Here is a 23,431-nt window from a genome sequence, read left to right on the forward strand (position 1 = left end):
TAAACGCTAACTGCATCCTGATGAACCATGAAGTTAAACATGGTTAAATATATGCGTGTGTATAGATATAGATATATATATACAAAATCCAAAGCCAGTGAAGTTGGCATGTTGTGTAAATCGTAAATAAAAATAGAATGCGTCCATCCATCCATTTTCTACCGCTTGTCCCTTTTGGGGTTGCGGGGGGTGCTGGAGCCTATCTCAGCTGCACATGGGCGGAAGGCGGTGTACACTCTGGACAAGTCGCCACCTCATCGCAGGGCCAAGAATACAATGATTTCCAAATCCTTTTCAACCTATATTCAATTGAATAAACTGCCAAGACAAGATACTTAACGTTTGAACTGGAAACATTTATTTTTTGCAAACATCAGCTCATTTGGAATTTAATGCCTGCAACATGTTTCAAAAAAGCATGCACACGTTGCAAAAAAGACTGAGAAAGTTGAGGAACGCTCATCAAACACTTATTTGGAACATCCCAAAGATGAACAGGCTAATTGGGAACAGGTGGGTGCCATGATTGGGTATAAAAGCAGCTTCCATGAAATGCTCAGTCATTCACAAACAAGAATCGGGCGAGGGTCACCACTTTGTGAACAAATGCGTGAGCAAATTGTCGAACAGTTTAAGAACAACATTTCTCAACGAGCTATTGCAAGGAATTTAGGGATTTCACTATCTACGGTCCGTAATATCATCAAAAGGTTGGGAGAATCTGGAGAAATCACTGCACGTACGCGATGATATTACGGACCATGGGTCCCTCAGGCGGTACTGCATCAAAAAGCGCCATCAGTGTGTGAAGGATATCACCACATGGGCTCAGGAACACTTCAGAAAACCACTGTCAGTAACTACAGTTGGTCGCTACATCTGTAAGTGCAAGTTAAAACTCTGTTATGCAAAGCCAAAGCCAGAAACGCCGCCAGCTTCGCTGGGCCAGAGCTCATCTAAGATGGACTGATGCAAAGTGGAAAAGTGTTCTGTGGTCTGAAGAGTCCACATTTCAAATTGTTTTTGGAAACCGTGGACGTCGTGTCCTCTGGACCAAAGAGGGAAAGAACCATCGATATTATTATAGGCGCAAAGTTCAGAAGCCAGCAAGTGTGATGGTATGGGGGTGTATTAGTGCCCAAATATTTATGACTGCCAAATTTATATGCCGATTTCAAAAGGCCACGGCCCCCTGAGACCCCTTCTCAACTGTCTATGCGACGTCAAGGCTTGGTTAGCCCAGAATTTTTTAATAATGAATGAGGGAAAAACGGAAATTTCAGTTTTTGGTCCGGCCCTCACTGACTTGGGACCATTGCAAAATGATGTGCGTCCCAAAGTCACCACTGTAGAGAGCGATTTTAAACTTGACAAACAAGTCAATGGCGTTTTAAAATCGTGTTTTTATCATCTTCGTCTTTTAGTAAAGGTAAAACCGTTTTTATCTTTCAACCTTTTTGAACAAGTCGTGCATGCTTTTATTTCAATTCGCCTGGACTACTGCAATGCACCTTATGCTGGCATTAGCCAAAAAGCTCTCTTCCGGTTGCAGTTAGTCCAGAACTCGGCAGCACGACTTTTAACAGGGGCCAGGAAACGCGAGCATATAACCCCAATTCTTCAGAGTTTGCACTGGCTCCCTGTTCATTTTAGAATTGATTTTAAAACCTTGCTGTTTATTTTTAAAGCTTTACATGGACTGGCACCTCAGTATATCTCGAACCTCATCCAAATTTAAACTCCTGCGAGCGATCTGAGGTCCGAGAGCCAGCTCCAGCTCGTGGTGCCCAAGACCAGACTTAAATCCAGGGGAGACAGGGCCTTCTCTGTGGTCGGCCCTAAGCTCTGGAACACTCTGCCCTTCCATGTTCAAACAGCTCCCACAGTGGAGTGTTTTAAGTCTCGTCTTAAGACCCACTTTTATTATTTGGCTTTTAACACTACGTGAGTTGTGTGGTATATATATATATATATATATATATATATATATATATATATATATATCCATCCATCCATCCATCCATCCATCCATTTTCTACCGCTTATTCCTTTCGGGGTCGCGGGGGGCGCTGGAGCCTATCTCAGCTACATTTGGGCGGAAGGCGGGGTACACCCTGGACAAGTCGCCACCTCATCACAGGGCCAACACAGATAGACAGCATTCACACTCACATTCACACATTAGGGCCAATTTAGTGTTGCCAATCAACCTATCCCCAGGTGCATGTCATATATATATATATATATATATACTCCTCTCTGAGCTGCCACCTTAACGTGGTAGAGGAGTTTGCGTGTCCCAATGATCCTAGGAGCTATGTTGTCCGGGGGCTTTATGCCCCCTGGTAGGGTCTCCCAAGACAAACTGGTCCTAGGTGAGGGATAAGACAAAGAGCAGCTCGAAGACCTCTATGAAGAAAACAAGCAAGGAACCCAGATTTCCCTTGCCCGGACGCGGGTCACCGGGGCCCCCCTCTGGAGCCAGGCCCGGAGGTGGGGCACGATGGCGAGCGCCTGGTGGCCGGGCCTGTCCCCATGGGGCCCGGCCGGGCACAGCCCGAAGAGGCAACGTGGGTCCCCCCTCCAATGGGCTCACCACCCATAGTAGGGGTCATAGAGGTCGGGTGCGATGTGAGCTGGGCGGCAGCCGAGGGCAGGGCACTTGGCGGTCCGATCCTCGGCTACAGAAGCTAGCTCTTGGGACGTGGAATGTCACCTCGCTGGGGGGGAAGGAGCCTAAGCTAGTGCGCGAGGTGGAGAAGTTCCGGCTAGATATAGTCGGACTCACTTCGACGCACAGCAAGGGCTCTGGAACCAGTTCTCTCGAGAGGGGCTGGACTCTCTTCCACTCTGGCGTTGCCGGCAGTGAGAGGCGACAGGCTGGGGTGGCAATTCTTGTTTCCCCCCCGGCTCAGAGCCTGTACGTTGGAGTTCAACCCGGTGGACGAGAGGGTAGCTTCCCTCCGCCTTCGGGTGGGGGAACGGGTCCTGACTGTGGTTTGCGCTTACGCGCCAAACCGCAGCTCAGAGTACCCACCCTTTTTGGATTCACTCGAGGGAGTACTTGAGAGTGCTCCCCCGGGTGATTCCCTCGTTCTACTGGGGGACCTCAATGCTCATGTTGGCAGCGACAGTGGAAACCTGGAGAGGCGTGATTGGGAAGAATGGCTGCCCGGATCTGAACCCGAGCGGTGTTATGTTATTGGACTTTTGTGCCCGTCACAGATTGTCCATAACGAACACCATGTTCAAACATAAGGGTGTCCATATGTGCACTTGGCACCAGGACACCCTAGGCCGCAGTTCTATGATCGACTTTGTAGTTGTGTCATCGGATTTGCGGCCTCATGTTTTGGACACTCGGGTGAAGAGAGGGGCGGAGCTTTCTACCGATCACCACCTGGTGGTGAGTTGGCTGCGATGGTGGGGGAGGATGCCGGACAGACCTGGCAGGCCCAAACGCATTGTGAGGGTTTGCTGGGAACGTCTGGCAGAGTCTCCTGTCAGAGAGAGTTTCAATTGCCACCTCCGGAAGAACTTTGAACATGTCACGAGGGAAGTGCTGGACATTGAGTCCGAATGGACCATGTTCCGCGCCTCTATTGTCGAGGCGGCTGATTGGAGCTGTGGCCACAAGGTAGTTGGTGCTTGTCGTGGCGGTAATCCTAGAACCCGTTGGTGGACACCGGCGGTGAGGGATGCCGTCAAGCTGAAGGAGTCCTATCGGGTTCTTTTGGCTCATAGGACTCCTGAGGCAGCGGACAAGTACCGACAGGCCAAGCGGTGTGCGGCTTCAGCGGTCACAGAGGCAAAAACTCGGACATGGGAGGAGTTCGGTGAGGCCATGGAAAACGACTTCCGGACGGCTTCGAAGCAATTCTGGACCACCATCCGCCGCCTCAGGAAGGGAAAGCAGTGCACTATCAACACCGTGTATGGCGAGGATGGTGTTCTGCTGACCTCGACTGCGGATGTTGTGGATCGGTGGAGGGAATACTTCGAAGACCTCCTCAATCCCACCAACACGTCTTCCTATGAGGAAGCAGTGCCTGGGGAGTCTGTGGTGGGCTCTCCTATTTCTGGGGCTGAGGTTGCTGAGATAGTTAAAAAGCTCCTCGGTGGCAAGGCCCCGGGGGTAGATGAGATCCGCCCGGAGTTCCTTAAGGCTCTGGATGCTGTGGGGCTGTCTTGGTTGACAAGACTCTGTAGCATCGCGTGGACATCGGGGGCGGTACCACTGGATTGGCAGACCGGGGTGGTGGTTCCTCTCTTTAAGAAGGGGAACCGGAGGGTGTGTTCTAACTATCGTGGGATCACACTCCTCAGCCTTCCCGGTAAGGTCTATTCAGGTGTACTGGAGAGGAGGCTACGCCGGATAGTCGAACCTCGGATTCAGGAGGAACAGTGTGGTTTTCGTCCTGGTCGTGGAACTGTGGACCAGCTCTATACTCTCGGCAGGGTCCTTGAGGGTGCATGGGAGTTTGCCCAACCAGTCTACATGTGTTTTGTGGACTTGGAGAAGGCATTCGACCGTATCCCTCGGGAAGTCCTGTGGGGAGTGCTCAGAGAGTACGGGGTATCGGACTGTCTGATTGTGGCGGTCCGCTCCCTGTATGATCAGTGCCAGAGCTTGGTCCGCATTGCCGGTAGTAAGTCGGACACGTTTCCAGTGAGGGTTGGACTCCGCCAAGGCTGCCCTTTGTCACCGATTCTGTTCATAACTTTTATGGACAGAATTTCTAGGCGCAGTCATGGCGTTGAGGGGATCTGGTTTGGTGGCTGCAGGATTAGGTCTCTGCTTTTTGCAGATGATGTGGTCCTGATGGCTTCATCTGGCCAGGATCTTCAGCTCTCACTGGATCGGTTCGCAGCTGAGTGTGAAGCGACTGGGATGAGAATCAGCACCTCCAAGTCCGAGTCCATGGTTCTCGCCCGGAAAAGGGTGGAGTGCCATCTCCGGGTTGGGGAGGAGATCTTGCCCCAAGTGGAGGAGTTCAAGTACCTCGGAGTCTTGTTCACGAGTGAGGGAAGAGTGGATCGTGAGATCGACAGGCGGATCGGTGCGGCGTCTTCAGTAATGCGGACGCTGTATCGATCCGTTGTGGTGAAGAAGGAGCTGAGCCGGAAGGCAAAGCTCTCAATTTACCGGTCGATCTACGTTCCCATCCTCACCTATGGTCATGAGCTTTGGGTTATGACCGAAAGGACAAGATCACGGGTACAAGCAGCTGAAATTAGTTTCCTCCGCCGGGTGGCGGGGCTCTCCCTTAGAGATAGGGTGAGAAGCTCTGCCATCCGGGAGGAGCTCAAAGTAAAGCCGCTGCTCCTCCACATCGAGAGGAGCCAGATGAGGTGGTTTGGGCATCTGGTCAGGATGCCACCCGAACGCCTCCCTAGGGAGGTGTTTAGGGCACGTCCGACCGGTAGGAGGCCGCGGGGAAGACCCAGGACACGTTGGGAAGACTATGTCTCCCGGCTGGCCTGGGAACGCCTCGGGGTCCCACAGGAAGAGCTGGACGAAGTGACTGGGGAGAGGGAAGTCTGGGCTTCCCTGCTTAGGCTGCTGCCCCCGCGACCCGACCTCGGATAAGCGGAAGAAGATGGATGGATGGATGGATATATATATATATATATATATATATGTATATGTATATATATATATATATATATATATATATATATATACACACAAGGGTGTACCCCTTATTATAGATATATATATATATATATATATATATATATATATATATATGTATGTATTAGAGATGCGCGGATAGACAATTATTTCATCCGCAACCGCATCAGAAAGTCGTCAACCATCCGCCATCCACCCGATCTAACATTTGATCAGAACCGCACCCGCCCGCACCCGCCCGTTGTTATATATCTAATATAGACGATGCAAGGCATTAGTGAGGTTATAAAGCTTTTGCCTGTTAAAGAAAGGAGACTGATCCAATGCAGCACAGACATTCGCGTGCCACGCTGTCACGACCCAGACATCATATGGGAGCCGCGCTGAGCGCACCTCCAAGCGCGTCTCGCTGCCGGCGACGGCCGGGTATGGGCCCGACGCTCCAGCGCCATCCATTTTCAGGGCTAGTTGATTCGGCAGGTGGGTTGTTACACACTCCTTAGCGGGTTCCAACTTCCATGGCCACCGTCCTGCTGTCTATATCAACCAGGGTGAGCCCCACCCCTTTCGTGAGCGCACTGCGCGCGGAGTGACCCCTGTTACGCGCCCCCGGCAACAGGGGTGGCGGGCAGGTAAGCTGCGCGGGCGGAGCGCGCGGAGTGACCCCTGTTACGAGCCCCCGGCCACGGGGGTGGCGGGCAGGTAAGCTGCTTACCTGCTGCGCGTGACGCCGGCCGCGGCGAAGGCGGACGAGGCGGGGTGTCTGTGCGGTGGGCGCGGTGGTGACCCTGGACGTGCGTTGGGCCCTTCTCGCGGATCGCCTCAGCTACGGCTCCCGGTGGGGCCCTCTCGGGGGAAGGGGACTCGGTCCCCGACCCCGGCGAGGCGTCCCTTCTCCGCTCCTTAAAAGTGTCCATCTCTTTTTTTTTTTTTCTTCTGTTGTGGCATATGCAGCAGGTGCCTGCTCGTTTTTCGTATGTGGGTAACAACATTTAACTATGTATATATATTTCCGAATTGGTTTAACTGCCACCCGCCTGAATCTATTTAAAATCTAATTTTTTTTTATTTCAACCGCCCGACCCGACCCGCGGATAAAATCTAATTTTTTTTAATTTCATCCGCCCGATCCGCGGATAATCCGCGGACTCCGCGGTTGTGCCCGCAAACCGCGCATCTCTAGTATGTATATATATATATTTATATTTATATACACATATATATATGTATATGTGTGTGCTATATCTATATACAAACCCCGTTTCCATATGAGTTGGGAAGTTGTGTTAGATGTAAATATAAACGGAATACAATGATTTGCAAATCCTTTTCAACCCATATTCAATTGAATGCACTACAAAGACAAGATATTTGATGTTTAAACTCATAAACTTAATTTTTTTTTGCAAATAATAATTAACTTAGAATTTCATGGCTGCAACACGTGCCAAAGTAGTTGGGAAAGGGCATGTTCACCACTGTGTTACATGGCCTTTCCTTTTAACAACACTCAGTAAACGTTTGGGAACTGAAGAGACACATTTTTTAAGCTTCTCAGGTGGAATTCTTTCCCATTCTTGCTTGATGTACAGCTTAAGTTGTGGTATTTTAGGCTTCATAATGTGCCACACATTTTCAATGGGAGACAGGTCTGAACTACACGCAGGCCAGTCTAGTACCCGCTCTCTTTTACTATGAAGCCACGTTGATGTAACACGTGGCTTGGCATTGTCTTGCTGAAATAAGCAGGGGCGTCCACGGTAACGTTGCTTGGGTGGCAACATATGTTGCTCCAAAACTTGTATCTACCTTTCAGCATTAATGGCGCCTTCACAGATGTGTAAGTTACCCACGCCATCACAGATTCTATCTTTTCAACTTTGCGCCTATAACAATCCGGATGGTTCTTTTCCTCTTTGGTCCGGAAGAGACGACGTCCACAGTTTCCAAAAACAATTTGAAATGTGGACTCGTCAGACCACAGAACACTTTTCCACTTTGTATCAGTCCATCTTAGATGAGCTCAGGCCCAGCGAAGCCGACGGCGTTTCTGGGTGTTGTTGATAAACGGTTTTCGCCTCGCATAGGAGAGTTTTAACTTGCACTTACAAATGTAGCGACCAACTGTAGTTACTGACAGTGGGTTTCTGAAGTGTTCCTGAGCCCATGTGGTGATATCCTTTACACACTGATGTCGCTTGTTGATGCAGTACAGCCTGAGGGATCGAAGGTCACGGGCTTAGCTGTTTACGTGCAGTGATTTCTCCAGATTCTCTGAACCTTTTGATGATATTACGGTCCGTAAATGGTGAAATCCCTAAATTCCTTGCAATAGCTGGTTGAGAAAGGTTTTTCTTAAACTGTTCAAAAATTTGCTCACGCATTTGTTGGCAAAGTGGTGACCCTCGCCCCATCCTTGTTTGTGAATGACTGAGGATTTCATGGAATCTACTTTTATACCCAATCATGGCACCCACCTGTTCCCAATTTGCCTGTTCACTTGTGGGATGTTCCAAATAAGTGTTTGATGAGCATTGTTCAACTTTAACAGTATTTATTGCCACCTTTCCCAACTTCTTTGTCATGTTTTGCTGGCATCAAATTCTAAAGTTAATTATTATTTGCAAAAAAAAAGTGTTTATCAGTTTGAACATCAAATATGTTGTCTTTGTAGCATATTCAACTGAATATGGGTTGAAAATGATTAGCAAATCATTGTATTTCGTTTATATTTACATCTAACACAATTTCCCAACTCATATGGAAACAAGGTTTGGATATATATATATATATATATATATATATATATATATATATATATATATATATATATATATATATATATATATATGGATATATATATATATATATATATATATATATATATATATATGGATATATATATATATATATATATATATGGATATATATATATATATATATATATATATATATATATATATATGGATATATATATATATATATATATGGATATATATATATATATATGGATATATATATATCCATATACATGGATATATATATATATATATCTATATATATGGATATATATATATATATGTATGTATGTATGTATGTATATAGATATATATATATACAGTCGCGATCAAAAGTTTACATATACTTGTAAAGAACATAATGTCATAGCTGTCTTGAGTGTCCAATAATTTCTACAACTCTTATTTTTTTGTCATAGAGTGATTGGAGCACATATTTGTTGGTCACAAAAACATTCATGAAGTTTGGTTCTTTTATGAATTTATTATGGGTCTACTGTAAATGTGACAGCAATGTTAATATTTGGTTACATGTCCCTTGGCAAGTTTCACTGCAATAAGGCGCTTTTGGTAGCCATCCACTTCTGGTGGAATTTTTGACCACTCCTCTTGACAAAATTGGTGCAGTTCAGCTAAATTTGTTGGTTTTCTGACATGGTTTCCTGACATGGACTTGTTTCTTCAGCATTGTCCACACGTTTAAGTCGGGACTTTGGGAAGGCCATTTTAAAACCTTAATTCTAGCCTGATTTAGCCATTTCTTTACCACTTTTGACGTGTGTTTGGGGTCATTGTCCTGAACACCGAACTGCGCCCAAGACCCAACCTCCGGGCTGATGATTTTAGGTTGTCACTGTGAGAGTGGGTTGCTGGGGAGGGCTCCTTATCTAATTAGCACAATTAGAAATGACTCGTGCATGTAATTTTTTTTTTGGTCAGTTATAATATTAACATTTCCACTTTTTCTGGTTAAATTATTATTTTCTGGTAGGTTTGGTAATTTCTATAATGTGCCACAGCCCCATAAAAAACGAGCCGTCGTCTGCTAATGGCCCCTGGGCCACACTTTGGATACCTTTGGTTTATGTTTTTCACTGAGAAAGATTAGTGTTACCAAATTACAGAAGAGTGTGTCCAAGTTCCGTATTCTTTGCATTATATCTAGTCATGACTTCTGCTAGTCAAAAGCTATGTGTGTAGTGTTCTGCATGCTTCACACCTTGCCTCTCATGTTAATACACATACCTCAGGCATGTGGAGGTACATTGCATGTCCGAAACTCTTTCTTAGCACTGGTATTCAATTATCGAGTAAATGCTTGGTGCAGGAAAATTTCAAGACTTAAATTATTTTTTGTTGTCATTTTTTCCATACGTGCATAACATGCGGAAGAATTGAGATACTGTTTCTCTCACCCTGGGAGCAAAATTCCAAGCTTAGGGAGAGAGTGGCTCCTGCGTCCAATCTCGCCGCCAAACACTTTTAATGGTTACTGTGTGTGAATGTGGAGCTGATTTTTGATGCATACCACCATCACTTAACAGGTAATATCTATGGCTTAAACTTACACACCGTAGTTCTTTTTTTCTTGCGACTCAAAGCGTTTTACATTGAGGAGCCGTTATTCATTCAGTCCACAATCACACAGGGGTGGTGGTAAGCAACATTTGCTCTGGGCTAGACTGACAGAAACGTGGTTTCCTATTTGTGCCAACAATAGTAAAAAAATTATTTATGCTGTTCAAATACATTTGTTGTCTTCTCCTGCTGCTTCATTGTGACGCATACGACTTTTCTAGTTTTCTGCCGAGCAAAGGAAACTGCATGAATGGTCACTTCTCCAGTGAGATCGAACGTTTTCATTATTTGAGACGTTTGGCGGGCCAAATGGGCCTTTTGAGGGCCTCTGTTCTAAACCGTATATGTCGCTCACAGTTTTAAAAAGCATTTTAAATTCAGTTAAACACAATATCACTGCAGCACTGTATTTTTCCCCCTGTAAATAGTGCAATCAAAACCTTTTGTATTTGTAAGGTCATTATTTACATCTTTAAGCAGAGAAAATAAATATGCAAGGTAACACATGACGAACTGCAAATGGGTGAGGTCAACTGAACTTGTCACAGCATAAAATGCTTTGTCTTTAACGTCCAGGTGCAAGTCTCTTCAGCAAAGTCCAGTGGAGCACCTCAGCAACTTTCCCAGGCTTTACAAGACTCTACTAAAAGTAAGTACTAGTATTGAGTAGGTCAACGTAGGCCGTCCCCACACTAACACAGGCACACTAGTGGTAGCTTGTTTTTTGCTATTAACTTGTTCCAAAGGGTTAGTTGGAAACCAAAACAATTTTTTCAATAAAAACTATGTACGGTAACTTCTAATTATTACCTTCCAGACACTCCAGAATGTTAACAAAAACGTTTTTATAAACAATGTTAATGACAAATAATCTGGATAAATAAACATTTAACCCTTTCACCTTTTATTGAAGAAGGGAGGCGGGAAAGGGAGAGCCACTTTGACACCACATATATTCTTTATGACTTGTTTCTTGAGTTCTATAGTGCTTCCCACCTTCGTTTTCAAAGTGCTGGTACTTTTCTTATATTAAAAAACTTACGGACAGTGCCTTTGTGCTCACACACTCTTGTTTACTTGAACTGATGCAATCACACATACGCTAAACCGTTTCACGGCACATGTTGCATAGTCATGATTCTGCAGCCTTATGTGCTTATGTGCAGTCCTATGTGTTCTGGTAAACTGAGTGCCCCTCCTCCTTTTACATCTGCAGGGAATACTAGGTAGCACTAATCTTTGCGACAAACTAGGCGCACCGGGTATAATTAAAGTGGTTTGAGCAATTTCCATATGCTAGTGCAAGTCCAGTGCAAGATCAGGGTCTCTGCAAAACTATAGAATGCAGCTGTTAAGCGCCATATTACCCTTGATTGTTTGGCAATTGTCATTGTAGACTACTCGTGTTGAGAGAGTTTTTACTTCTGCTCCTCCATGTACGCGACGAAAAGCGAGGTGATGTCACACTGGCTTTGCGCTGCTGGGAGCCTTTCTCTCTCTAAAAGCAGTGTCAGCCTAAATTTTGAGGATCGTTGCCTGCGGGTATATCTCAGACACATTAGAGTACGTCCACATCGCGGACATGCTGCCCCCTATCCAGACTATCTTCTTTTTTTGGGGATCCTGAAAAGAGACACTGTACATGTGCAATCAACTCATATGTCCAAACAAATTAATAGGGAATAGAGAAAATAGTTTTCCACTTATTTAAATTCCCATTTTAAATTTTCACACACATTCATTAATTTTGATAACGGTTAACAATTAGTTTTTTTGTTCTTTATTATCAAACCTAAAAAAAAAAAAAAAGAAAATGTATTTTAATGTTAAATATTTTTCTATTCCAAACAAAAAATGGATGGCCGTGACAAACACAGACACTATTCAAAAGGATTGGGTTACACTTTTCTTTTATGACATACATTTTGGGGGAGTGAGCGTGCCAAAGCACAATGTCAATCAATCAATCAATGTTTATTTATATAGCCCTAAATCACAAGTGTCTCAAAGGGCTGCACAAGCCACAACGACATACTCGGTACAGAGCCCACATAAGGGCAAGGAAAAACTCACGCCAGTGGGACATCGATGTGAATGACTATGAGAAACCTTGGAGAGGACCGCATATGTGGGTAACCCCCCCACCCACCCCCCTCTAGGGGGTGGGTGTTCGTTTTATGTTTAATTTATGACGAGGGGGAGGAGCCGCAGCCACTGTGTACCTATAAACCATTTGCTTGCCTAACAGAATTGCTAATTGCGACATCTACTTGATTTATTTAGACCAGCAGTTTCTTTAATGACAATTCTGCAGCTCATTTTTATACTTAGCAAACTCATCTTGCGGGCCGGACGAAACCCACGGGCTGTATGTTTCACACCCTTGATCTACACTTTACTAAGTACTTATATTTGTGTTTTTTCAAGCTAACTTAGCGGTTAGGTTAACTAGGCTAACTATACATGCCTGCTCCTGGCTTGTTTAACATGTTTAGCCTTTTCCTCCATTAATGATACTTGGTAATGTTACTTAAGATACTCAGAAATACTGTTTATTAGTCGCAATGGAGGTGATTATTATTAACTTATGGGAGCATCTCCATATTCTGTATAGAGACATACCGTTAGTTTCTACCTCCCTGTCAGTTGAGCTACATTCATGTTATGACTCAACTTTTTTTAGGGAGGGTTTTTTACTTAATACAAGACTGTCATAGAAACATGAGTTCAAAACATTCAGAGTGAGATTATATCTCTGCACAAATAATATTTAAAAACTGGATAAGTGGTTATTTATTTTCCACATGTAGAAAGATATGTGTATATTATACTGACCAACACTTTCTTGTTCCAGGTTGTCAACATAAGTTCAAAAGTGATGGCGAGCCGCAAGCACCACTGAGGAAAGTCAAAGCCCCAGTCAGCAAACATAATGTGAAGCAAGTTCAACCTGAGAATAATCTCTCTGTTTTAACCCGAGCTGCCATGAAGAAGCAAAGCCATCCCACCACCAGCTCTGATAAACAGTCAAGTGATAAAAAAAAGCTTCCATTTCAAAGGGAAGCCCAAAAACCTGCTGTGTGGAGCTCCAAAAAGAAGGCTCACAAAGCTGAGGTGCCTCCGCTTAGCATCTCACTGAGAAATCGAACCATTGCTCAGCCTCAGATTTCTGAAAATGCCAAACTGTCTGAGTCTTTGGAAGACAAAGACGTGTTTATTGGAAAAAAAACAAAACGGGACAAGAGGCAGAGAATCAGGAAGCTCTCAGCATCCAATCCATGCCCAGAGAAAAAACCTAGAAGGGCAGCCAAATCGCCAACAACTGTCAATGTTGCACAGACAAAAACTGAACGTCGCAAAAGCAAACCTACACCACCCGCAAAGTTCAGCAGAGGCAGCGCAGCGCAGCCTCACGCCCAAGATGCACAGTGGACGCAGGATGAGCTGGAAAAACTGCAAAAGTAAGTTTCACAATTACATGATGTTCTTTCAAACACAACCTTTAGTGGCTTATTGGGTTTTTCTTTGGTAGGGCTGTGTCCAAGTATCCTATGCATGCTTTGGGCTACTGGGAAAAGGTGGCCATGATGGTTGGCACACGCTCTGCAGAGGAGTGCCACAAAAAGCACACGCTCAAGAGAAACACTACACCCAAGAGCACCCATAAAACCAAAAAGGAAAAAGCAGGAGTGCCAAAGGACCATGGTAATAAGGAAACCTTGTATGAGCTTTTTTTAATATCTATTTTTTACTCACACTGGGAATTTATGCGACCGCCAGAGTTTGTGTAGGATTTTTAGCTAACAACAAAACTCAAACAGCTATTGGTGGATTTTCAACTGATTAGGTTTTGGAGGTGATCCTGATCATTTTTAAAACATTACCTTATTTTTACGGTTCGAGGCTGAACTTCTATGTGTGTGTATGCTAGTGGCCCCGCCCCCATTCACAGAGGCAAAAAGTGTGGATGACTGACAAGAGGGTTCACTCCATTGCTATCATTTAGTATAGAACATAAGCGCCTTGGGGCTGACACTGATACAAAGAGTGAACCTTTTTGCGACTTTTTTGGAAGCGACATACGAACAAAACAAACATGCACTAATGTGCCAATTTTTTTCACACTTCGATTGATTACCTCCACCAAGAGGTTATGTTTTTGCTGAGGTTTTTTGTTAAATGCATTATAACTCTAAAAGTCATGGGTGGATTTTGATGAAACATTTTGGGGGTTGAGCCAGATCATTCTCTGGATTCAGGATTTTTAAAGGATTCTTTACTTTTAAGGAGTGGGGATTGGCAGAGGCCTGTGCTCTGAGTGCTTTTGTACCTAGTTTTTTATGATTTTGCCTCTATACAGCACTACAATGTAGCCGTTCAGCTTTTTTTTCACAAAATATGGCATTTAGGAATTCATCCATTTAGTTTAGATCACCTCCTTTTTCATGGTTTCACAGTATTTTGACTGTTGACATACTTGTTAACAGGTTTAAAACTTTAGTGTGGACAGGGGTTTGACCATCATTGACACAAACATGCGCCCACACATGCAATCGGCATCATAGCAGACATTTTTTGTTTACAAATGTCAGACGTATAAAGAGCCCTTCTTATAATCAAGAATGCAAATATAACGTAGAGACTTCATATTTTTGGTGCAAATTCAGCAAACAACAAAGATAGATATCAATTATTTATATTGATTATTTACATTGAATGCTAGGTGAGCCCTCAGACAGTTACTATGTACCAACTACAGTGTGTACACAACAAAAAATGTCTCATTCCAAAAATAAATGTCTTAGTCCACCTCAAAACATCTTAAATAACATTTTTGATCATTTATAGTGGAATGTCCTGCCTGTGTTGGTCTTTCAAAGCCATGATGTGTGACTTCACGTTATTTGGCGACTTGATGCGACTGGTGGCTTTTCTATCCCACACCGCAACCAAACGGCTGTTATTGCTTTGATTGATTGATGCCATTCATAGTTTGTTAGAAATAATTAGTCATTGTAGTGAAGACAGACGACACCACATCAGCTGTTAGATAAGAGTAAAATATCTAATGAAAAGAGAAAAATTAAGTATAAATATGATCAAATGGAGGAACACCATGTCAACAAACTGCCGTTGCTTCAAAACTCTTTTAATATCACCCATTCGCATTATGTCTATTCTTACAATCACAAGTAAAGTACAAGCAACAGCTAGTTTTGGGTTATGTCAACAACCGCTTATTTAGACATAAGCGGGTTGCACTGTGTATGTCACCATATAGTTAGACAGTCCCTACGAGCACAACTTACCTAAATTTCTCCACACTTTTTATCAGCTTCCATTCCAGACTGTCCTGTAATAACTGCAAAAGTCGGCACCTTAAGGAGAAAACAACAGGTGCGTCACTTCCTAGAGAACATGCCCAGAGAGGACATGGAAGATGCTTTCAGCACAGCATACATGCAGAATAAACGCTTAGAGGTTTGCAGCCCTTCTTAATTTTTTTGTTTTTGTTTTTTTGCAATGACAACATTCTTTGAAAAGCTAACACTGTAATAATCCCCACTCCCATCATGATGATTAGGTCCCATCCATAGGTTCAGGTGACGACATGGACTTAACGCTGGGGAATGTGGCGCCTCAGACTCCCATTTCATCAGATTTCCCTGAAGTGAAGACTCCTAATTGTATCACTCCTGGAATGATGTTCTCTCCTCACAGGTGATTTTTCGTGACAGTGTAAATGCAATTCAAATACTATTGTCTTTCTCGCAATACTGTATTTCTTCACTTAATTTGATTGTTTCCTATTTCAAGGAGCAACAGTGATAAGTATGTTTTCCAGCTCCAGAAAAAGATGAAAAGAAATCGCTTCAATGTTGCCAAACGAGTTCCAACAAAGGTACTATTTCCAACCAGATAACTTCTTTGTCACAGGCTTCAAATTGCAAATGACTTACAATTTATATCATCCTCCTTCCAGAGCATCACACCCACACCATCAGTCAAACAAACAGAGAAAAAATGGGAAAACACAGGTACAGTAGATACATATGAAGGGTTTTCACTGTTTTAAAGTACAAACCCCGTTTCCATATGAGTTGGGAAATTGTGTTAGATGTAAATATAAACGGAATACAATGATTTGCAAATAATTTTCAATACATATTCAGTTGAATATGCTACAAAGACAAGATATTTGATGTTCAAACTCATAAACTTTCTTTTTTCTTTTTTTGCAAATAATAATTCACTTAGAATTTCCTGGCTGCAACACGTGCCAAAGTAGTTGGGAAGGGCAAGTTCACCACTGTGTTACATCACCTTTTCTTTTAACAACACTCAAACGATTGGGAACTGAGGAAACTAATTGTTGAAGCTTTGAAAGTGGAATTATTTCCCATTCTTGTTTTATGTAGAGCTTCAGTCGTTCGACAGTCCGGGGTCTTAGCTGTCATATTTTACGCTTCATAATGCGCCACACATTTTCGATGGGAGACAGGTCTGGACTGCAGGCGGACCAGGAAAGTACCCGCACTCTTTTTTTACGAAGCCACGCTGTTGTAACATGTGCTGAATGTGGCTTGGAATTGTCTTGCTGAAATAAGCAGGGGCGTCCATGAAAAAGACGGCGCATAGATGGCAGCATATGTTGTTCCAAAACCTGTATGTACCTTTCAGCATTAATGGTGCCTTCACAGATGTGTAAGTTACCCATGCCTTGGGCACTAATGCACCAACATACCATCACAGATGCTGGCTTTTGAACTTTGCGTCAATAACAGTCTGGATGGTTCGCTTCCCCTTTGGTCCGGATGACATGATGTCGAATATTTACAAAAACAATTTGAAATGTGGACTCGTCAGACCACAGAACACTTTTCCACTTTGCATCAGTCCATCTTAGATGATCTCGGGCCCAGAGAAGCCGGCGGCGTTTCTGGATGTTGTTGATAAATGGTTTTCGCTTTGCATAGTAGAGCTTTAACTTGCACTTACAGATGTAGCGACGAACTGTATTTAGTGACAGTGGTTTTCTGAAGTGTTCCTGAGCCCATGTGGTGATATCCTTTAGAGATTGATGTCGTTTTTTGATACAGTGCCGTCTGAGGGATCGAAGGTCACGGTCATACAATGTTGGTTTCCGACCATGCCGCTTACGTGGAGTGATTTCTCTTGATGATATAATGGACCGTAGATGTTGAAATCCCTAAATTTTTTGCAATTGCACTTTGAAAAATGTTGTTCTTAAACTGTTTGACTATTTGCTCACGCATTTGTGGACAAAGGGGTGTACCTCGCCCCATCCTTTCTTGTGAAAGATTGCGCATTTTTTGGGAAGCTGTTTTTATACCCAATCATGGCACCCACCTGTTCCAAATTAGCCTGCACACCTGTGGGATGTTCCAAATAAGTGTTTGATGAGCATTCCTCAACTTTATCAGTATTTATTGCCACCTTTCCCAACTTCTTTGTCACGTGTTGCTGGCATCAAATTCTAAAGTTAATGATTATTTGCAAAAAAAAATTTTTTTTATCAGTTTGAACATCAAATATGTTGTCTTTGTAGCATATTCAACTGAATATGGGTTGAAAATGATTCGCAAATCATTGTATTCCGTTTATATTTACATCTAACACAATTTCCCAACTCATATGGAAACAGAGTTTGTACATATATATGTATATATATATATATATATATATATATATATATATATATATATATATATGTATGTGTATGTATGTATGTATGTACGTGTATGTATGTGTGTGTGTATATATGTATGTATGTTTGTATATATATATATATATGTGTGTGTATATATGTGTATGTATATATATGTGTGTGTGTATGTATATATATATATGTGTATATATATACCGTACATATATATGTGTGTGTGTATATATATACATATATATGTGTGTGTGTGTGTATATGTATATATATATGTGTGTGTGTGTGTGTGTGTGTGTGTATATATATATATATATATATATATATATATATATATATATATATATATATATATATACACATTCGCGATCAAGAGTGTACATACACTTGTAAAGAACACAATGTCATGGCTGTCTTGAGTTTCCAATATATTTTTGTGATAGAGTGATTGGAGCACATACTTGTTGGTCACCAAAAACATTCATGAAGTTTGCTTCTTTTATGAATTTGTTTATGGTTTGTCTACTAAAAATGTGACCAAATCTGCTGGGTCAAAAGTATACATGCAAGTTTCACTGCAATAAGTCACTTTTGGTAGCCACCCACAAGCTTCTGGTGCAGTTCAGCTAAATTTGTTGGTTTTCTGACATGGATTTGTTTCTTCAGCATTTTCTTCAGCATTGTCCACATGTTCTTAATGGGGTTTAAGTCAGGACTTTGGGAAGACCATTCTAAAACTTTACCACTTTTGACGTGTGTTTGGGGTCATTGTCCTGTTGGAACACCCAAGACCCAACCTCCGGGCTGATGATTTTAGGTTGTCCTGAAGAATTTGGAGGTAATCCTCCTTTTTCATTGTCCCATTTACTCTCTGTAAAGCAGAGTTCTATTGGCAGCAAAACAGGCCCAGAGCATAATACTACCACCACCATGCTTGACGGTGGGAATGGTGTTCCTGGGATTAATGGCGTCACCTTTTCTCCTCCAAACATATTGCTGGGTATTGTAGACAAACGGCAACATTTTTGTTTCATCTGACATCACATGGACAAAGATAAGACCTTCTGGAGGAAATACTTAAACGTGTGGACAATGCTGAAGAAACAAGTCCATGTCAGAAAATCAACAAATTTAGCTGAACTGCACCAATTTTGTCAAGACGAGCGGTCAAAAATTCAACCAGAAGCTTGCCAGAAGCTTGTGGATGGCTACCAAAAGCGCCTTATTGCAGTGAAACTTGCCAAGGGACATGTAAGCAAATATTAACATTTCTGTATGTATTCTTTTGACCCAGCAGATTTGGTCACATTTTCAGTAGCTCCATAATAAATTCATTGGAGAACCAAACTTCATGAATGTTTTTGTGAGAAACAAGTATGTGCTCCAATCACTCGATCACAAAACAATAAGAGTTGTAGAAATGATTGGAAACTCAAGACTGCCATGACATGTTCTTTACAAGTGTGTATAAACTTTTGACCACAACTGTATATTAATATATACATATACATGTATATTATTATATACATGTATGTACACAGTGTGTGATATAAAAATACTGTATGTACACAAAATGCAGATATAAATATATGTGCGTGTATCCAGTCTTTGGCGCAGGGGCAGCAACTTTGAATATATAAAGAGCCATCCTCTAAATCCCATTAAATGCAAACAGTCTTTTTCTATAAAACATAACGCAACTTGTAAACTTTTTAAAGTGGTAATCTTTCTTAATTTTACAAGCAAGAGAGAACTACCGTAAATTATTTTCTTCGAAGATTTTAGTTTTATGGTTTCCTCACGGCGGAAGTTGCACACTCAAGCAACCCTCATCTCTTATACTGACATTTTCCCTTTTTGCGCTTATCCAATCACCAGTCAGGATACATTCACGTCTCACAGACAGTTGAACATTATAGAACTATTTTTTATAATGCACCCCTACTCTGGTGTTAAAAAATGTCCTCCAAAAGGGCAACAACAAGGAGGCTAAAGAGCCGAAGTTTGACCACACAATTTAGTTTAATTGCGTCATTCGACGCTTTTATCAAACAAAATTGTGTTTATTTATCTCATAATTCTATCTATTTAGTGCTATATTGCAATACATTTTAGTAATGCATATTTTGTACAGATGTGGAAATGTAAGATCTCTAAAAAGCTTAAAAATGGCTTCAAATGTAGCAGCATAAAATGTCACAAATTGTTCTTTGCTTTTTTACAGAAACTTTTACTTTACTACCCAGCTTAAACATCTTAAGGAAAAAAAACAAAATGTACATCTTTATATCAAAATATTAATCATTTGTGTTAATTGTTTTCCTTTTTTTCTAGAAAAAGACTCCTTTGTCGTTCGGGAGATGTTTCCAGACAAAGCTAGTATGTTGTTGGACAGCGGAGAAGAAGAGGACTTTTACTTTTCAGACGATGACCAAAACCTCATGTTTCAAAAACGCAAACTCTAATTATGTTTACGAAAAGTTAGTGAAACTACAGGAACATTTTTAATTATTTGTTACACCGTTACAAATGTTAAATAGTAATAGAAAAAAGTAAAGCTGGTGTTTACTTTCACATAAATAGATAGTTCTCTAAACAACTGGAAGTTTCTATCCTGAAGCATAGTATTTTAATGCTTATTCTTACGTTCTAGAAGACGCATGTTTTACTTCTCAGACTATGACTGACCCAGCATGTTTCAAAAATTCAAAGTCTATTTATGTTAATGAAAAGTTAGTGAAACTACAGGAACATTTTTCATTATTTGTTACACTGTTACAAATGTTAAATAGTAATAGAAGAAAGTAAAACTGTTTTTTACTTTCACATAAATAGGTTGTTCTCTAAACAACTGAAAGTTTCTATTCTGAAGCATATTATTGTAATGCTTATACTTACGTTTTAAAAGACGCATGTTTTACTTTTTACTGAATGACCCATCATGTTTCAGAAATGTAAAGTCTAATTATGATAATGAAAAGTTAGTAGAACTACAGGATTTTTTTGTTACACCATTAAAAATGTTTAGTCAGTAATAAAAGAGTAAAAATGGTGTTCACTTTCACATACTGTAAAAGGGTTGTAAACCGTGTTCTCGAAGTGTATATCCTGAAGCATACTGTTTTAATGCTTATACTTTAAAAGTCACATGTTTCTCTTCATAAAAAAATTAAGATGTTTGTATTTGTATTTTCAATCAGTGTTTAAAGTTGTATTTGTTTTATTTTTTTCTGTGAAGACCAAAATAATCTAATGACTGTTTAACTATAATACTGACTGCATTGATTCTCAATCTGTGGTCCAATTACCACTGTTGGTAAGCAGACTTAATTTACTGTTGCTCAGGAACCGCATGAGGTGTTTTGACATAAAGTTTGAGACGTACAATATTTTACCTGTGTGAAGTTGGCGCCTCGCAAAACTCTGGTAAAACAGTTTAATTCGTTTGTGATGGTTTGTGCAGTTGAATGGTTAGTTGTGCTGTTTTAGTTTCTGAGTTAATAAAAATTATTTTATAGGTAAATCAAAAGTCACTCAGCCCATCCCCGTTCTCCAAATTAAGTCAAAGTAGTCTCATTTGTTTGTGCTGCAAACATTTTTGGTCTAACTATTATAGTTTCTAAGGTAACGTTTTATGTTTTTCATGTTAACGTGTAATTAAGTTATTACATATAAACAGTCCATAACTATGTCCCAACGAGTCCTAATTCTTTGTGCTGCGTTTATGCAGTTAAAATTGTTGTTTGTGCTGCTTTCGTTTCTGAATTATTAAAGATTTTAGAGGTCAATCAAAGGTCACCCAGCCCCCCATTTTCTCCAAAATAGTCTCATTAATTTTTGTTTGTTTTTGCAGTCAATCAAAGCTCACCCGTTGGCCGCTTTGTCCAAATTAAGCCATAATAGTCTCATTTGTTTGAGCTGGTTTGTTCAGCAAAAATTATTGATTGACGTGCTTTCGTTTTTGAGATATTATTGTTTTAAATTTCCAAACAATTTAGGAAGTGACGTCATAAACAGAACTGAATTCTCCGTTTTTGAACTAAACAGTTTAATTTGTGGTCCAAACAATAACAAAATAGTATCATTTGTTTGTGCTATGTTTTTGCTGGTTTATGCCGTTGAAACTATCGATTGCGCTGTTATACTCTATGAATTAATAACGTTAACAATTTAGGAGGTGACGTCACGAACACACCGGAATTCTCAGTTTTTGACGAAAACAGTCGAATTTGTGGTCCCAACAAGAACAAAACAGTCTTGATAATTTGTGCTATATTTGTGCCGTTGAAACTTTCGATTGTGTTGCTATAATTGATGAGTTATTACGTTTCAAATGAGCATCATGAACTACGCTTTACTCCCTCTGGGGGCGGTAGACAGACTGATACACCTGTGGAATTGAACGTTTTAATGCAGCATTTGCAACTTTTACTTTTCAAGCTTATAATACGACCCTCACAATTGCACCTGTGGCCAATGTAAGCATGTTCAAACACTTACGTTGTATACAAAACTGAATGCACACTACTAATGCAGAAATGCAAGGTTAATTAGTCTCAACTAAACTCAACTGACCTAAATACAAGTTAATTTGCACAGAAATTGACATGGGTAAGCTGTAGCATATAATTCAACTTGCATTTACTGTAAGGTTTGCAGATATCTCTATCAGTTTTCTAATGATTTGATCAAGGCACCATGTTGGGTCTAGCACTTTAATTGGTAGTAAAATACATTGCAGAAATTAAGTAATTTATGCTAATTGTATGTATTTCCTCTTAAAACAAGATGCCAAAAAAAATCATCATTTGACGGGGATTTCATTTTTTCAGTTCTCGGCACATCAAAAGAGGCCATACTCCAAAATATCAACATAGCCTCTCTAAATGTATATGGACGGTGCTGAGTGAGCAGCTGGGAAACTGCTTCACAGCAAAGGCCCTGTATACTTTTCTTAAAATAAGCAATACAAAATCAGTGATCCTGTGACTATCAATGACACAGGTTCTTCAACTTCTCTTTCTGACGGACCAAATCATCAAGCTTTTCAGCTTAATGTTTATTTTGAAAATGGATCAAATTCATTCCGGAAAAGGTTGAACACAAAGACAAATTGTATCAAGCCAAATTAAAAAGGGAATATACAATTTTGGAGCCTGGCACCTTGACTCATGTTAAGCACATTTGGAAGGTGGTGTAGAGTTTCTGTACATTTGTTTTTAAAAGAGCCAAGGTCTATCCAGCAATTACATTGAGGTAAAAGATTTGTAAGGAGTGTCACAGTCTTGTCTTTTTAATATGTGAAAGAGAGCCTGCAGTTAACAGCCCAATGGTGTTCAAATGCTGCATCAAAAACACATATGGCTCCCTGCACATTGGCTGTTCAAAGCGTTTTTTGTCTGAAGACTTGCGTATGCAGGTAGCCACAAAACTGTGCGAGGGCATTATGCTTCTCTGGAGGGCATCTCAGGCACATAAGCGTATGCACTTTGGAGATCCAGAGCTGACTCGTATGCCCAATTTGGCCACCCTGCGCAAATCAAAACAAGAAAGGAAGGATTTGGAATTAGGTGACACAAATCCTAGTTATTCCTTGCAGCTGTTAAATACAGTTCACCTCACAGTGGTAGCATCAAAAACATTGGACTGGAGAAGTTTTTCTGTTACTGCTGGAGTCAAACACAAATGCATGTGTACAAGAACGTCATAAAGAAAACTCAGCAGAAAGTATGTTTTGAT

General features: G+C 41.3%; 1 protein-coding gene across 1 annotated transcript in view; it reads left to right on the plus strand.

The window, feature by feature from the left end:
* mis18bp1 (MIS18 binding protein 1) overlaps nucleotides 1-20,871 on the plus strand; it is a 45,579-nt gene extending 24,708 nt beyond the window's left edge. Inside the window, exons 9-16 of the mRNA XM_061925078.2 lie at nucleotides 10,588-10,660; nucleotides 12,866-13,472; nucleotides 13,544-13,716; nucleotides 15,347-15,492; nucleotides 15,596-15,732; nucleotides 15,829-15,913; nucleotides 15,995-16,049; nucleotides 20,027-20,871. Of these exons, the coding sequence (XP_061781062.1) occupies nucleotides 10,588-10,660; nucleotides 12,866-13,472; nucleotides 13,544-13,716; nucleotides 15,347-15,492; nucleotides 15,596-15,732; nucleotides 15,829-15,913; nucleotides 15,995-16,049; nucleotides 20,027-20,157 (1,407 nt within the window). The 3' untranslated portion in view covers nucleotides 20,158-20,871. The remainder of the gene's footprint in view (nucleotides 1-10,587; nucleotides 10,661-12,865; nucleotides 13,473-13,543; nucleotides 13,717-15,346; nucleotides 15,493-15,595; nucleotides 15,733-15,828; nucleotides 15,914-15,994; nucleotides 16,050-20,026) is intronic.
* Nucleotides 20,872-23,431: the final 2,560 nt, after the last annotated feature.

Source organism: Nerophis lumbriciformis, linkage group LG29 (assembly GCF_033978685.3).
Source record: "Nerophis lumbriciformis linkage group LG29, RoL_Nlum_v2.1, whole genome shotgun sequence".
Classification (NCBI taxonomy): Eukaryota; Metazoa; Chordata; class Actinopteri; order Syngnathiformes; family Syngnathidae; genus Nerophis; species Nerophis lumbriciformis.